General features: G+C 38.7%; 2 protein-coding genes across 2 annotated transcripts; both read left to right on the top strand.

Annotated features, from left to right (window-relative positions):
* LOC108594781 lies at positions 1–696 on the top strand. Its single transcript, XM_033293299.1, has 3 exons — positions 1–51; positions 108–269; positions 319–696. The coding sequence occupies exons 1-3, from the start codon at positions 1–3 to the stop codon at positions 694–696; spliced, it is 591 nt and encodes a 196-aa protein (XP_033149190.1).
* A 106-nt stretch (positions 697–802) lies between these two features.
* LOC108594780 (putative gustatory receptor 57a) lies at positions 803–2082 on the top strand. The gene is made up of 2 exons (XM_017979919.1): positions 803–1912; positions 1966–2082. The coding sequence occupies exons 1-2, from the start codon at positions 803–805 to the stop codon at positions 2080–2082; spliced, it is 1227 nt and encodes a 408-aa protein (XP_017835408.1).
* The last annotated feature ends 14730 nt before the right edge of the window (positions 2083–16812 follow it).

Below are 16812 nucleotides of genomic sequence, written 5' to 3'. Positions count from 1 at the left end.
ATGAGAGCTTTAGCTCGTGTTATATTTTGCCTATGGCTGTTTTATCAAGTGGTAATATCAGAACGTTTACATAGCAGAAGATCAATAGTTTATGCATATATTTTAAGCAGTATAGTGAAACAAATCTTATATACAAATGGGTAAACCTGGAGTGCAATGTTAATCCCAAGCGTGTGGAAAATGTTAGTTGTCGCATCAAGGCCATTAACTGGAACAAGGCTGTGGCTATAATGGACTGTGATCTCAAACAGCCATTGTATAAAATAATTGTAAGCTGCATGAAAAACTAAACACACGTATTTAAAACTGCTGCTTTAGTCTCATGTGCAGGTTTTCAAAAGGGACTACAGCAACAAGTATCAACCATTTCTAATTAATTTTGAGCATAACTTTTGCGATGTTATCGCCAAGCGCAACTTTAATGTTTATGGCGTAATTGCATTGAAGCTTTTGAAGCGGTTCTCAAATGTAAATCATTCCTGCCCATTGGAAGGACACATGCAAGCATTCGATTTGAGCCTTGATCCCAAGCTGCTGCCACGCTGGCCGTTGGGCGTATACAAAATATCAATAAGGCTGAAAGACCAAATGGACGCAACACAAGCCATTGAACATGTGGGCGATATTAATGCGTATTTCCAAAGCATGGAAGTTGTGAATATGACACGACGAAATCAAAAACCAAAGCGCACATAAATAATAAATATTTAATACGTGTTATCTGTAACTAAAACGCAGCAATTAATGCGTAATTAGCGTAATGTAGCAGCAAACAGCGCTCAGCGCTTGGGCAGTTGACAAAATGAAGTTGCACAGTTTGAACGACAGTCTGCGCTTCATTTGTGGTTTACAGTTTCTGCTTTGCTGCAGCGGTTTCTATGTGCGCGGTTCAAAGTTCGTGAGCAACAAGTATACGCGCAGTTATTCGCTGATCTGTGCCACGTTGATAGTGTGTGGCTTATGCGCGGCTATCTATGCGCTGCTGCAGCATGAGCAGCTGCTGGAGCGTGTGCTGCAGCTGGACAAACTGGTGCTGAGCATAACCGTCTTGGAGCTGATTATGTCCACGCTGGTGTTTCTCATTACTGTGCTGTCGCTGCAGCGTTGCGCGTCCAAGCATTTGGACATATATGCGCGCCTGGCTAGCATTGATTTGCAGCTGATGCAACAGTTTGGTGCCAATTTGCATTACAACAAAATGCAGCGCAAGAATGTGCTGCTGATTAGTTTGGTTACGCTGCTTTATTTGGGCGCCATTAATACGGCGCTGACACGCGTAGCCGAGACGCAGCATCTGCTGCTGCTGCTGCCTGTGGCGCTGTTGTATATTCTCATTACAGGTGGACCACATCTCACTGGCTATGTGCACATGAATCTAACTGAACTGCTCAGCATACGCTTTCGCCTGCTGCAGCAAATACTCAAGCCGCAGTTTCTGCACACGCACTTTGGACACAATGCGCAGCTTTGCGAGCATCGTGTGGCTAGCTTTGCTGACTTGGTTAAGCAGCTACATTACATTATACAACAAATCAATGAGGTGTACAATCTGAGTCTGTGGGCGTCCATTGCTCATGACTTTACGCTCAGCACCAGCGAGCTATACATTATATTCGGACGCTCCATCAGCGAGCAGACGGACAGTGAGCAGAGCAATCTGTTGTTTATGGGCTTTCTGGCTTTGTGCATGCTGGTGCCGTTTTATAAGATGCTCATTGGGCCTGTTTACTGCAGTCGCAGTGTGCTGGAGGGACGCAAGTGTTTGCGCCTGCTGGAACAACTGGACAATTGGTTTCCGCGCAGCTTGGCTATCAAACAGCTGGTGGGCTGCCTGATGCGCTGGCGTCTGCAGTTCAAAATCGCTTATACGAGCGGCATGAGTCTGGTGCTGAATAAAACGATAATAACATTGGTGCGTATGTGGCGTTTGATAGTGACTTATTGTTTAGTTAAGCTGCTTTACAGTTTACAGCAATTGTTTGCGAATATTTACTCGTGCTCATACAATTCGCCATGACGCAGAAGCTGGGCGAGCAGATTGAGGAGCAGAAGAGTACGCTGCAGGACTGGATAGTCACGTAGCCTGTACATAGCATGAGTTCTCGCTAGCATATGGCATATATCATTAGCTAAATTAATTTACGACTCGTTAACATAGAAACACCATAAATATGTCAGCGCGGCCACTGGAATGGAGCAGCATCCAATGCTGGCCACCTCAATTGCATTGGGGTGTGTGTATGCGTCCAGGGATACAGCATTGCACCCAGGAGGCGTGCGCTGGGCTAATGATTATAATGTTTGTCGTTTATTTTATTTGAATTTTATGCAAATTTTAACGCTACTGCCGCCGCCGCCGCAGCGACAATGGACTTTATCAATGCGGCTGGCTGGCCAGCCAGCCTACCATCGCCAGTCACATAAAATTTAAGTTTATATGCGCTTTAAGCATTAAGCCACGCCTACTTAATGCACGCAATTGCCATTAAACGTTTACGTTTGTTATATTTTCTTACGCATATAAATTAAATAAAGCAGTAGCTGGCTGGCTCTAAAGCTGCTTGATATGAAACTGCACTGCTTGCTGAGCTGCTTGCTTTGCAAAACAAACATGGCGGCCCCCTCGTCGTTTATTTGTTAGCATATTTTAATAAGTTATTAAAGTGAGTTGCTACAATTTATTAAATTGATTACGTATATGAAAATTACTGCAACGCTTTATCCCATTTATTTATTTATGCGCAATACTTAAGCCTAATGGCAACAGAGCCGGCGCTGCGTATATTGCTTGTTGCATAAATTCCAATGACAATGGTCAATTGAAATACGTTGGGACTATAATTGCTTTATCTTAAAAAGAGACAACTATTACACGTGGAATGCGTGTATACGCAATTGTGTTTCAATATTGTTTGTATTGCTCGCTATTATTATTATTATTCCTTTTGGTATTTATTGTTAATTTGGGCAAAGGAAACTTCAACTTCAAGCGTTTATTGCAGCGCATATTTTATGAGCCGCAGCAGCAGCAGCAGCATCATCAGTAGTAGCGGCAGCTGCTCTGATCCTGATGTCCCATTGAAACATTCCCAGCGCCATTGTTGTAATTGAATATTGTTGGTTTTTTCTGCTTTCGGCATTCTTTTGTTTCATTAACGTTCAGCGCTTCAGCGTGTTGTGTATATATTTTTGCTTTTTTTCGATTATGCTGTATGGCAAAAAGCTACGCTTACGCAAAATGCAATCATATATATGAGCGTTATAATTTGCGATAATTGCATCAACGCCAACTGCAGTATTTTTTGCTGTTTGCCATAGTAGCTGCATAAGAAATAATCAAAAATTATTGCTCAAGGCTAATTACAAATTAATTGCGCGCTGTCGCTAATTACGCTGTCAAATGCTTAAAAAACTAAATCTCTGGCGCACATAACTTTTGTGTTTTTATGACCACAATAGAATTTGCAACAATTAGCTATGAAATAAGTGTAAAGCCGAAACCAACTTACAAAAAACTACAGTAAAATAATTGCAATTAATTTTTTTTATTTAAGAGCACTGTTTTATTTATTAAATTACGCAAATGCTGTCTGTTTACGCGCAAGTTACGAGTTTTTAGTTTCAACTCATTTAAATCAAATTAAATTTTAGCTGTTAGTCAGGTTGAAATAAATATAAGCGACAGTTTACATTCATTATAAAATGCATGTTAATAGATTAATGTAAAAAAATATGCAGTTAACAGTTATACAAGTACAAGTTGATTTAAAAATGCATTAAAAGTTCAGCTCGACTATATTTATTATCAATTTGGCAGCGCATATTTTTCTTTGCTGCTAAGCTTATGAATTAAGAGTTATGAGCAACAATGCATGCATTAGTCAAAGCCAAACACAAGCTCTGTGGAATAACAAGGCTTTGTAAGCATTAGTACTATACCTACATGTGCATGGGCATGTGGCCAAGTGAGTACACACGCTTTTGGCCAAGCACTGACAAACTGACAGAAAAGCTGACAAGCTTTTGTAATGGCCAAGCTAAAAACTCATAACAGCATTACCCGCTTTACTTAACTCAACTCATTTAAAAGTTTCACTAATAGCATGTCACACATGCAGCACACACACACACAGACTAGCGTGTGCTTAGCCCAATTAAAATGTGGTCAGGGCCCAACGTCGCTGTTAATACAAACTGCACTGCACTTGCCGCTGCTGCTGCTGCTGCCCGCATGAGCGAGCGTCGAGCGTCGAGCGTTAGCATTAGCAGCTGTTGTATTTTATGCACAAAAGTTACAGCGAACACAATGCGTTTGCAGAAATGCTCAGCGCGCTTCTTTTTCTGCGTGTGTGTGTGTGTGTGTGTGTAGTTTGTCGAGCAACTTAATTAGCAGACGGCGCATTTTTTATGCGTGTGCCGTGGCAGCTGCTTGCTTTTTTTTTTAATATTACTATACGCTTCGCACCTGCATAAGAAGCATACAATGAAATGTTTAAGCACTGCATGGAGAGCAATAAAGGCATGGCCAACAAGGAATTAAGGTTAAGTTGGCAGACAAACCAAAACCGAAAACAAAAAATAAACAAGCGAGAGTAGTTAAACAACAATGCTTCATTATAATTATGCGGCTCACTGATGCGCATATGTTTTAAACGCAAACCAAGTGAGTGTCAGTAAATTAAGCCAGCATATGTTTGATTGAGTTGTTAGCATAAATCATCATAAAATACAATTTGCTAATTAGTTTTGTGTGTACAATATTGCCAAGCAAAGCAAATAGCATTTTGCCAAATAGTTTAATGTGCAAGTCAATCAAATACGTATACGTTATATGTTGGCTTAAATGTGTTTACTTGTATTTATTTGCATATTTCACTTAAAGTGTCAACTTGACACGCACACACAGCAAATTATATAAACTTATGTGTGTGTGTGTGTTTACCTAATGCATGTGCTTTTTGGGCTTTTTGGCTGCAAATTTATCAAACGACTGTCGCCAAATGTTTTGTATGCAAATATGCCCGGAAATATTTTTGTGCACAAATATTTAAGCTAGACAAATATTTGCCCATTGAATTGAATTGGCTAAAAACTATTTACTGACTTTAGCATAAGCAACACAAAAAAACACACACATTTCAAATTGCAGCCTTGTGCATTTTGTAAATTACGCATACCACATGTGTGCGCTTGCAGCGCTTTTAATGTAAATAATTAAAGCAGCAATCAATTAAAACTCACGCCAGCGTACACACACACACGCACACACATACAGTAGTAGTAGTAGTTAGAAGACGCTGCCTGCTGGGAAATTTTGTGTCAATTTGGCATGCAAATCCACTTAATTAAAGCAATTTGAATGCAATTTTACGTCTTCGCCCAATCTCAGTGACTGTGTGTGTATTTGTTGCATTAAAAATGCATTAACCCACAACACACACACACACACACACACACACGCATAGGCACAACACTTGTGTTATTTCCCAGCTGCAACTGGTTGAAGCTTTGGGTCTTTGCCTAACGACGCATTTGACAAATGAAAATTGCATGATGCGCCCCGCCCCCCAAAAACTTCAATTGCTAATGAGTCGAGGCGACTGTACGCCTATAAAATGTGCGTATGTGTGTGTGTGTGTGTGCGGCTCGTAAAGATTTTAATGCTAAGCATGAAAAAAAAAACCTTAAGCAGTAAAAATATTTACACGTGTCTATGTTTGAATGGCACTTGCTTGCGTTTATTTATTTACATGCTTGGCATATGTACCATATAAAAATAAACACGCAGCTTATGCATTTAAAATAGCATAAAATACCATAAGCAGCCAACTGTCTGCTGGCACTTAACGAGCAAGCAGCTCAAGCCATGTGCGCTGATCTTGATGACGAGCGCAATCAAAGCGAGCGGAGAAATAAAAAAAGCAAAGCAGCACTTGAGGCAGCAGCACAGCAGCTGAGCTGAGCATACGCCATGTCCTGCACACAGACACATGCAGACAGCTCTATGATGTAGCAAAAGGGGGTTGGGGGGGGTTGTTGTTACCTGTGCATTAATGCATTTACTAGTTGGCCATGTCGTTGACGCTGCTCGCTCATTTTGTTTGCACGGGTCCAAGCAAACGACTTTACAAGTGCCGCAGCTGCCAAGGCCAAGCTAAAGCTCAAACATAACACTAGCTATGCATGCATATGTATGCGTGTGTTTGTCTGTGTGTGTGTGTGCGCTCGTCTAATTCAAGTGCAAAGAAACAAGCAAATTACAAGCGCTGCTTAAGCAAAATAAACGAGCGCACACCAAGAGCAACAGCAAAAGTGCAAAGTTGAAGGCCACGTTTGGCCAAGGGCTTAACCCCAACCCCCTAACCCGCTCTCGCTCACACTCTACTCATGCATGTGCTAATATAATTTTGTGTATATTTCGCATGTCATTTAAATGCATAACACAACAGTAACGCTTTGATCCAACAAGTTGAGCACGCAAAGCCAAAATGCTTAAATATTTTTGCGCCACACACAAATTGCTGCATGAATTTCTTAAAACAATTACCAAATTTGCAGCCAATTTACACGCTGTATACACTTTGATACATTTTGCCAAATAGGGTAGCTTAAAGTTGTGCTCAGCATAAGCCGTTTAGCTTGAACAACAAAATATGTTGCTAATATTTTAAACTAAATTAGTCAATTTCGATTTGAAATGCTGAATCTGCTCTAGAGTATAAATATTTATAAATATTTTAAGCTTAATTACATTTCAGTTCAATACTTAAATTGGCATTGCTTAGTCTCCAGGCTAAGCTGTTAAGTTTATTTGCCATTCTCTTGAAACCAATAGGCAATCTCATGAATCCTTTTTCTTTATAGCTTTAGCGATTTGCATTCAATTGACTTTAACGTTTTTTTTTTGGTTACTTTTCAAAAGGTTACATAAAGCTGCTTGTGTGGCAAGTTTCAAAGCATTTGCATATCAAAAGTTACAAAAATAGCAGCTTTGATTTTATTGCGTCTCTCAAAACTTGAGCTGCTTACATTTGAAATAAATAGCCAATGCACTGAGTATTAGTTGCTTTCAAATGTTTGTATAAAGATTTATTTAATAGACAAACTCAGTGCAATACATTTATTGTTAATTAAATAGATTGCATTGCTTATTGCTTAAACACTATTGAAAGATCATAGGCAAGCATCTATTTGTGTCCGCTGCTTAGCGCAATTCAATTAAATTAAGCTTTAACCACACACAAGCGCACACACACACACAGACACATACAAGTGCATATGTGTGCATGACTACACTTAATCTCTAACTAGAGTGTGTATGCTGCAAATTGCATGTTAGTCACACTGCAACAGATTTTGCTGATGCGACTGCCACTAAAACATTTTCACTTTCTTTTGCATTGAGGCGAGGCTGTGTTGCGCATACGCAATGTGTGCCAGCCGTTGCAGCATAAACAAGCAACTGCCACTGTTGCTGGGACAACAACAACAACAGCTTTGCCTTCGTTAGATGTTGACACAAAATGTTATTTCACTTCAATTAAATGGATGCGCGAATTGTGGCGCTGCGAGCTGTGGCATGGCGGCCATTATGAGAACTTTCGGCAAGTGGATATTGTCGAGAGTGCCAGCAACACATATGTGTGCAGCTATCTCGCTCGTTCTCTCTCTCTCTATTTTAGTTTGTGCTTTGTCAGTCAATTTGGCAAATGTCGGCAACGCAAAACTTTCTTTGCTGCTTGTTGTTGCCACATTAAAGGATCTGCGCTGACTGCAGCGCAGCTTCGAGTTGTTGTTTTTGCTTGGCAAGCTTGGAGCTTTCCGTTTTGGTAATTAAGTAACGGATTTTATGTTGGCCACAGCAGCAGCAGCAGTGAGCGCTTTCAATTTCCGCATTTGCCAAATTGTTTGCCAAAATCAAATTCAAATTACAAAGCAATTTCAGTTTGCTAATAGCTTAACACAGACAGACTGATCCCTCTCCAGCAGACATTCACCTTTTGGAGCGCCAGACATCCGACGGAAGTGTTATCTCCAACAAACGCTTAAATGTATTTGCTTACCTTAAAATAAAGCATACGCCGCGTGTGCCTAAAATCAACCAAAGCTGCAAAGCTGCTTTCCCACCCAATCGCATTAGCGTCATTGACTTGTCACGCTGACGCACAGCAAACTGCAATTACAATGCGCTGAGCCCCCCGCCGGAGCAGCCAAAGCTGCAACGCATTGGCTCTGGTGTCGACTCAATGCCTGAATTTGTGTGTGCCCCCATATGTGATGAACAGAGCTCGCAGTTGTTGCTGCTCTTTGATAAGCCGCATTTGTAGCACTCAATGCCAATTGTCCAGTGCATGGACTGAATCTGCTTTTGGCTGCTTAGCTGCTTTTGTATTGCGATCAAGGCCTGATTCATAAATAAGGACGTCTAGCTAATAAGCAAGCGCTTTGTTTAGAAGCTTAAGAGCCTATATAGCATAACTAATGAAAGGTATAAGTAATTGCTTGTACTTTAAAAAGTTAAAAGACTTCAATTTGTGTTTTAATGTTTCACTTTTAAGAGCTGTAACTAAATGAAAATTTAATTGTTCTATAGCATTTTATGTGGGCCTAGCAAATATAATTTATATGAGTATTAACATGTATGCTTAAAAAATAATTTAGCGCTCTTATAAACAGCGTAATCAAACAAGACAACTTACTGTGAAATATGAACTCTAATAAATATAAAATTTAAGCTGTAAGTCTGCTAAATGGCGTTCGAAGTTTGATGCCTTGTTAGACTTGTGGAATGCATCTGAACAAAGCTGCGTTCAAATTTGAAAATATTAGTATATGTTTATCGATATGTTGGCTAAATATGTGATATTACCGATTGCTAAAATTGCCAAGAATGCAAAAAAACATACAAAATGTAATAATGCAACTTTATTCTCAGATTCAATTCGAGCTGACAGCAGCAACAAATTCTTTAATCAAATGATTTTTAGCAAAGTTATGTTAAAATAACCTATGCAAACTTAAATCAGCCAAATCAAATAAATATTTATCTTACTTAGCTTGAGGATGCGCCCATTCAATTGACTTTATATAATTAACATGAATTTAGTTCCTTTTGTAATTATTCGTTTAGTTGCAGTCTGTTAAATTGTAATAAGCAACACTTTTTTTTATATTTATTTTTTCAAGTTACATTTTAATTAAATATTTGACTTTTGAAATGTAAACTAATAGCGCATATACTTAAGTTATGAATTACAAGACGCGCGCTCTCATAAACTGAAAGCTGTGCCACATCTGTTGAGGCATTTCCCTCAGCAACTGCAATGTGGGTTAAGCAGAGTGTGGCATATCCGCACATTTGGTCAAGTTTTGCGTTTGACTTTGCTTAACTTTGTGCACGCAATTTAAGCACTTGGCAAACTGCAGATGCGTATGGGACAGATAGACATTTAGATGTGGCACAAGGCGCTGAAGGAAATGCAGCAGCATGTGCCTGTGGCAAGCTGCTGTTGAATGTGAGTGTGTGTGTGCGTGTTTGTGTGTTTGCAACTCAAGGTTGAAAGCTCTGTTTGTGCTATATGGTGCAACCATTACGTTAAGTGTTGTGTGGGCAGCAGGACTCCTGCAGGATATGCTCTGCATTTGTCACTGTGGAATGCATTTTAACAAAATGCCTGGCCACACGTTTGAATTACATGACACAAAACTGCAACAACAACAACAACAACTACACAGCAAATAGCAAATGGCAACTAGAAAATAGAAATAGCAACAGCCAAGGCAAGGAGGCGGCTTGTGTTGCCTTTGCCTTTGCCTTGTTATTAATATTTGCACTCAAAATGCAATTTCGCCAGGCATTTCCGTCTTGCTGTGCTATGTTTGGTGCTCGCTTGTTGGCGCTGCTGTTGCCAGCAGAGAGCGGCATGCAACATTTAGCATGCTGTTGTTTTGCTGTCCAGCGCAGCAGCAGCAGCAACAGTAGCAACAGCAGCAGTAGCCGCAGCTTTCATTTTCCGTTCTGGCAGCATGACAAACGAACAAACGAATGAATTTGCAGCAACGTTTTTTGCCACACGCTGTGTGCTGCTGCTACCTTACACTGTTGTATATATGTATTTATTGTTTAATCATTATTCAATGCGCAGAGTTGCCCGTGAGGAGCTATAGCTAGGCATAATTAAGTCACACTGTCTTGGCACCTGCAGCAACTAATTGCATTATGCATGAGGCAACTTGCATGTGTCTCAATTTTCGCACACAGCGTAAACAACAACATAGATACTTATATAATGACAGCAGCAAGTTCAAGAACTCAATTTGCAATGCAGGCTGGCGAAAAAGCGTTGCCTACTTCGCGGCGCAACGGAAACTGCTCTACAAACTCAATGCGCAACTCTCAATGCAGCAAAAAAGGAATGTATATATATACATATATATATAAGTTTGTTAATTTAGCTACTCATATTCAAAACTTCTAAATGTGCTTGCCCTGCAACTCTTCTGCTGCATTGTGCAACAAACATTTTTGTTTATTTATGCTTCACTTTATTGCTGCTGCTGTATGCTCAGGCTAATGTATTTTTTTGTTTATACAACCAAATGTGCAAAATGTGTAGGAAAACATGCAAAGTGCGCCAGCACAATATTAAAAAGCATTCAAAGTATTTAAATACTTATGTTGAAAATCATCAGCAATATTAAAAACATGTATTGTCTTATTGTTAAATAAAAATAATTATGATATATGTATATGAAAGCAGCTGCAAATTGTAAAGAATTTATTTAAGTTAACAGTGGGTAGCATTGGTGAAAATAAATATATAAATAATAAAAATAATATATATAATTCAATAATTGTTCTCCTGACTCCCTATTGCTCTCTTTAAAATATTTGATATATGATAGAATTCTAAAATATTAAATTAAAACTATTTTTTGCACGAATATGAAAGATAATCTTATCTTTAATTTTAAGATATGCTAAGCTAATCATATTATTTAAGCTGGCTCAAAGTTTTTTTCTATTAAGTGTGCATTAGAAATCTTGCATTTAAATATTTATTTTCTTATTTTAATTACGCTTTGATCCTAAATTCCTTGTGGTAACTTTGTCAACTGTCAATCCAATTTAGCTTCGCTTTTCCAAGCGCTTTGCGCCACTGTTGCCAGCAACATGCAGCAACAGGCAAATAACAAACAACAACAATGAAGATTTGTTGCCCGCAGTCGCAACAGGCAAATGCAACTTCAGTTTTGGTTGCAAAGCGAGCGAGCTACACGTACGCAGAGCATGGAGAGAGCTTGTACTGCCGCCAGTCAAAGCAAACAAGCTACGAAAATGCTAATGAGCCTGCTCTGTAATTAATTTTCACATAGAACATACGCAAATACAAGAGGAAGCGAGAGCGAGCGCATATTTAAAGGTGTTTGCCTGGGAACTTTTAATGCAATTGCAACTGCTTAAAATTGCATTAACTCTGCATAGCAATATTAATATATAAACAAACTTGAGCTCTGTAGCTTTGATAAAAGTTTTTCCATTTCTACGTGTGCCAGTTGGAAAATTTGCATGTGACAACAGCAACAAAGCAAAGCACTAAAGCCTTTTGCTGAAACTTGTGTACAAGAGTATAAGCCGTATGTTGAATAAAATAAATATATGCACATTAAGCATACGCAGTGTAAGCTTACAATATATGCATGGGCAAATAAAAATGCCGTTCAAGGCCAAAGCACATAAATACGACTATTGATAAGCATGCATACTATATATACGCTAGTTTGACAAATAATCCAGCCGACGAACAATAGCAAAGTCACTTAAACAGCAAAACATTCTTTGCTACTATTTTGTTCGTTTGTTTGGTTTGGTTTGCTGCAACTTTTGTTGGCAATTTATGCTACACTATATGAAAATGCGCACTAAAACAGATATGAAATCTGAAAATAATCCACATTGAGCTGAGGCTGAGGGCTGAGGCAGCAACCGCAGCAAAAGCCGAGCAAGAGTGCGAGCGCAACAAATTCGAATGAAAAACTTTCTAATGAGTCCGCATTACAATTTCAAATTTGTAGCGCAAATTATTATAAAAGTTTGCTTGCTATATATGTGTGTGTGTGTGTGTAACAACAACATGCTCAAACTTATGTACTTTATATACAAGTCGGCATACAAATGCCACAATCATTGCTGTCTGCTCTGTAACACACACACTCACGCACACACACACACACACATACACATATACAGCAAGTACTTTATGTCATGAATACATATAGTTTAGATACAAGTGCTCAACGTGGCAGCCTAGTTTTTCACAAAGTTATTGTTTCACTTTTTTTTTCTATATTTTGTTAACTGCTCTTGTGGCAAACTTTATTGTTATTATTTATGCGCTTTTCTATAGTTTTGACAGTTAATTATTAATTTATAATTATTTGCCAGCCAAGCAGCAAAAAAAACAACACGAATGAACATAAACCACTACAAACTAAAGTTAACTTTTTCGCAACAATTTGTAGTTTCAATGGCTGCTGCAATTAAATGTTTTTGACAGTTTTTGTTGCCATTTAAATTTGCTGCGAGAAATATATATATATATATATATAATATATATGTAGCTGGTATATACTGTAAGCCCGACAAATTGGTTTAGCACTGCGGCAGCCGTGAAAACTCTAAATGGAATAAAATAAAACCAAGCGCACACAACAATTTGCACCTAATTCACTTTATTATTTCATGATTTCATTTATTTTAGCTTGCGGTCAAAATATTGCCCAAAAAAAAAAAGAAAAATAAGCGAAATAAGTAACAGTAGCAACTCAAATGAAATTCTAAAGTTGCTTTCAGTTTTGATTGACAGTCATATACTCTAGCTGCAAAATTATTTTGATATAAAAAGTAGTCGCTGCTTTAAATAAAAATATAACAAGCGGATGCCTTAAATTGTTTTCAAGTTTCAAGCGCATATTTAATACGTAAAAAATATAACCAATATACACAATAATTCTGAAATATTATTTTTAATAGGCAAAAGTATCTTTCGTATTTATAGACTTACAAAAATATTAATAAAGTTTATTTTCTACGCAGAATTATTTGGATTAATTTCTTAGTGTTGTATTTCAAAACTTCTACTAAGAAAAATTTGTTAAAAATCTAAAGAGTCTGTAGTTTGATATAAGTTTTAAAAATGTTCTTATACTAAACTTAGTCAAAGCTTTAAGTTGCTTCACCTGGCATAGAGTATATTTAAAATGTGAGCGCCAAAGTGAATTGAGTGCTAAAGTTTTGAGCGCTGCGTGTTGAATGCGCCGCGGTCAGTTTACGTAAATAAGTTGCCTCACTCTCCCCACCAACCCCTCCCTACCACTCTCTCTCTCACTGTCTGTTTATTATGTAATATACAATTGTTGCATAAGTAATTTGGGCATGGCCACATAAATGCGTGTTTGCTTTTTTTTATAAAATATTTATTTAATGTTGAGATATGGCGGCAGTCGACTGTAATCAATTATTTAAAAAAAAAATACAACAAAGTAACAGCCCAAAAGTGTGCCAATTGCAACGCTGCCTGTTGCAAGTTGTCTGCGTGCAATTTGTGAATTTAGATTAAACTATTTAGTGGTTAGCTCTAATGTGTTAATATTTATGCATAGCTGTGGCCAAATTAGCCAACAATTTAGGCCTGCTGTGTAGCTGTCGCTCTCAGTAGCTCTTAGTAATGTAAGCTGGGGCTATCACAGTAAATTAAAGAGCTGCTAACATGGGCCTAGCAGTCACCCCAGGCCGACATGAGCAGAAATGTCGAAATGTAAATGGTTAAACTTGTACATTGCAACTTCAACTCATCAATTGTGTGCTTGACTTCTATTTAAGTTCCATTATCATATGAGCTGCAGTGCAGTGCAGCAAAGTAAGCAAGCAAGCTAACATGGCCATTGGCTCTAATTGGTCTAACAAACGTCTTCTTGTTGGCCTGGTCAATGAGCTCGCAGCAAAACTCGAATGGGAGAAAGCAGCTGCGTTAGTTCGTTAGCAGTAGCAGCAAGCAACAAACAGCACTTGAGCCTGCAACCTGCAGGACACACACACACACAGAGAGAACGCGACAGAGGCCAATTTAATGGCAGCTTGTGACAAAAGTGAGGTTAAGAAAGCCAACTCACAGTTACGGCTATATGTATGCGCATGCAACAAACTGAGCAAAAAGCGAGCGTGCATAATAAAGCAAAAAGCTTACAAATGTAAATGTGTGTGTGTCGCTATGTGAGTGTGTGTGCGCAATGGCGACAGTAACAAAAGAGCTGAAAATTAAAAAGAGACAAGCAATTAAAATGGCTTACAACGCTGCGCTGACTACAGCAGCAGCAACAACAACAACAATAACGGTAACAGCTGTAACTGTAATTGTTGTTGCCGCTGCTCCTGAGGCATAATTGCTGACAGGATGCAACGCACGCGACCACTTCCGCCAGCCAACCAGCCAGGCAGCCAGTCAGCTCCAAAGCGCCGCCCCACTCAAGCGCCTGCTCTACGCTTTCATAACGTTGGCACATTTAACGTGCAAAATAAATGCCAAGCCGAGTGCAACAGAAATTAAGTGCAATGCAAACAATAAAAGCCCCAACTGCAGTGACTCTCTCCCAGTTACCCAGCCAGCTACCCAACTTCAACCTCAACTGCTCTGCTCGGCTCTGCTCTGCTCTGCTCTGGTCACGACTTTTGCTGATGCATAAGTTGTTATTGTCGTTTGCAGTTGGCAATTGTGGGCTACTGAGTGTGTATGTGTGTGTGTGCTACGGTCACCACAGTAGCTCCACTTAAACTGTGCGCTTTGCATAATGCGCATACGCAGCGTAAGCAAGTCAGCGGCAAGTGTTACTTCCGGTCTTAAGCGCTTGATGAGCGCATACAACAGCAGCAGAAGTAGCAACAGCAGCAGCAACAATTATGTATTTACAAGTAGCTACAAGCAACAGTAAATGCGCAACAGCAATAACAATACGCGTATTGTTTAACACTTTTAAAACAATAAGTGATACTTGAATGCTCTTCTGCTTTTTTTATCTTTTTGATTCTGCCAAAACTTTCACTGTCACTTCTGAGTTCAATTGAATGTTTGACAAGTTATAATGAAAAAATGAACAAAGTAAAGTTACAAAAACATTTTAATATTGCAGCAGCTCATGCACGAAAGTTTCATGTGTTGCCCAACTGAATTTACAGTACTGAATGTAAGTTTGTATGTGTGTGTGTGGCAGCCACAGCAATCATAATAATGTTGCCTGCCAATTGCATTTGTAAAAGTCGGAAGGAAATCTCAGTAATCGCAATCTTTAGCGAACGTAAGGAAATTGCGCTGGCTGATTAAAATATGTGAGTGTTTAAGCCAACTCATGTTATGGGTCAATAAGGCAGCTGCAGCAAAAGCTGTTCAATTGAGGCTTACATATTATTGAACTTTTATAAGTTTAACAACGCGCACTTAACATTACATTTGCAAATATTTTTTTTTCTGCTTCAGAGCTCATTAATATTTTCCTTTATATTTTGGCATAAAATGCTATAAAATATTTAAGAAATCTAAAAACATATTAATAGCTTAACGTTCGAACACTTACAGTCAAGCCATCGCATGTAAAATTAGGCAAATGACTTTGTTATTTATATTATTTATCATCATTTTGTAGCCAATACTAAAGTAAATCTTTTTAATCAAAACATTTAGAGCACAAATTTAAAATAAATGTAAGGTACAGTAATATTTGCGTAAATTGATTTGAATTATTATTATTAATACTACTACAATACTGCAATACTACAATACAATACTACAATATTCTGTATTGTATTTGTATTTAATCTGACGATGTTTTGTTTAGTTTTAAGACAGTTCGCCTCTCATGCTTAGTTTCTACCTGTAGCCCACCCCTTTGTACATAGAGCGCTCTCTCAGCAACAAAGCAGAGACGCTCTCGATCTCGAGCGTTAGCGAACTAGGAAGAGGCTGAGGGTGTGAGGCTGACAGAAGAGAGCTAGCGAGGCCACTTGCAGGTCAGTCAGTAGTGCTTGGACTGCCGACGAGTAAACAAGCAGTGGAGAATTTGTTAGCATAATAATTATGCAATATATTCCAATATTCATATTTACTTGAAATGAATCGCTTTGATCGCTTGACTAAGTCTATAACAGCTGTTCTCAATTCACGCGCTTTAAGCGAGAAATTTATAAAAGATATTTTTTTTAAATTTTCTTTTGTCTTTAGGGCGACATAATCTTACAGTAAAATAAAAGCACTGAAGCAAAATGGCGCTGAGGGCTAAAGTTATTAACGCAACCTTGAACAGGTGCTTTTTTCTTTATATATAAAAGTAACTATGTGTCCACACACCCACACACACACACACAGAAAAAGCGACAGGTGAAGGTCAATTTGTATGGCAGCTTGCAGCAGGAAGCTTAACTGTAACTTGTCAGGCTGGTGGACTGGCTCGCGATTACTGCTGACGATTTTTTGCCTGCCTGCCTGCATTTCCTTGCTTGTGGCATAGCAAACGTGCCTGAGACGCGGTGTCCGCCTAACGGTTCCACTTTGATTGCCGTCGCCAATTAGCGTAATATTCGCAATATGCTTTTGTCAGGCGTTCGCCTGCTTTTTTTTTTTATTTTAAAATTTTATTTTCACAGCTTGTCGCCATAAGAATTTCGCTGGCAAAGTATTTTATATTGGCTCAAGCAGCAGCTTGTTTTAATTGCTTGACAAGTAGAATTTTTACAGCGTAGTTTACTTTTATATGCCAACTCTT

The sequence above is a fragment of the Drosophila busckii genome, chromosome 2R (genome assembly GCF_011750605.1).
Source record: "Drosophila busckii strain San Diego stock center, stock number 13000-0081.31 chromosome 2R, ASM1175060v1, whole genome shotgun sequence".
In the NCBI taxonomy this organism is placed as follows: Eukaryota; Metazoa; Arthropoda; class Insecta; order Diptera; family Drosophilidae; genus Drosophila; species Drosophila busckii.
Note: the sequence above shows the minus strand (reverse complement) of the source record. Positions and strands in the feature narration are given on the sequence as shown.

Excerpts from the sequence above, each read along its gene's own strand:
- LOC108594780 (XM_017979919.1), top strand. The coding sequence starts at position 803 with ATGAAGTTGCACAGTTTGAACGACAGTCTGCGCTTCATTTGTGGTTTA. Across the intron at positions 1,913-1,965 it reads ATAAAACGATAATAACATTG|TTTACAGCAATTGTTTGCGA; the intron begins GTGCGTATGTGG and ends GCTGCTTTACAG.
- LOC108594781 (XM_033293299.1), top strand. The coding sequence starts at position 1 with ATGAGAGCTTTAGCTCGTGTTATATTTTGCCTATGGCTGTTTTATCAA. Across the intron at positions 52-107 it reads TATGGCTGTTTTATCAAGTG|CAGTATAGTGAAACAAATCT; the intron begins GTAATATCAGAA and ends ATATATTTTAAG. Across the intron at positions 270-318 it reads AGCCATTGTATAAAATAATT|TCTCATGTGCAGGTTTTCAA; the intron begins GTAAGCTGCATG and ends CTGCTGCTTTAG.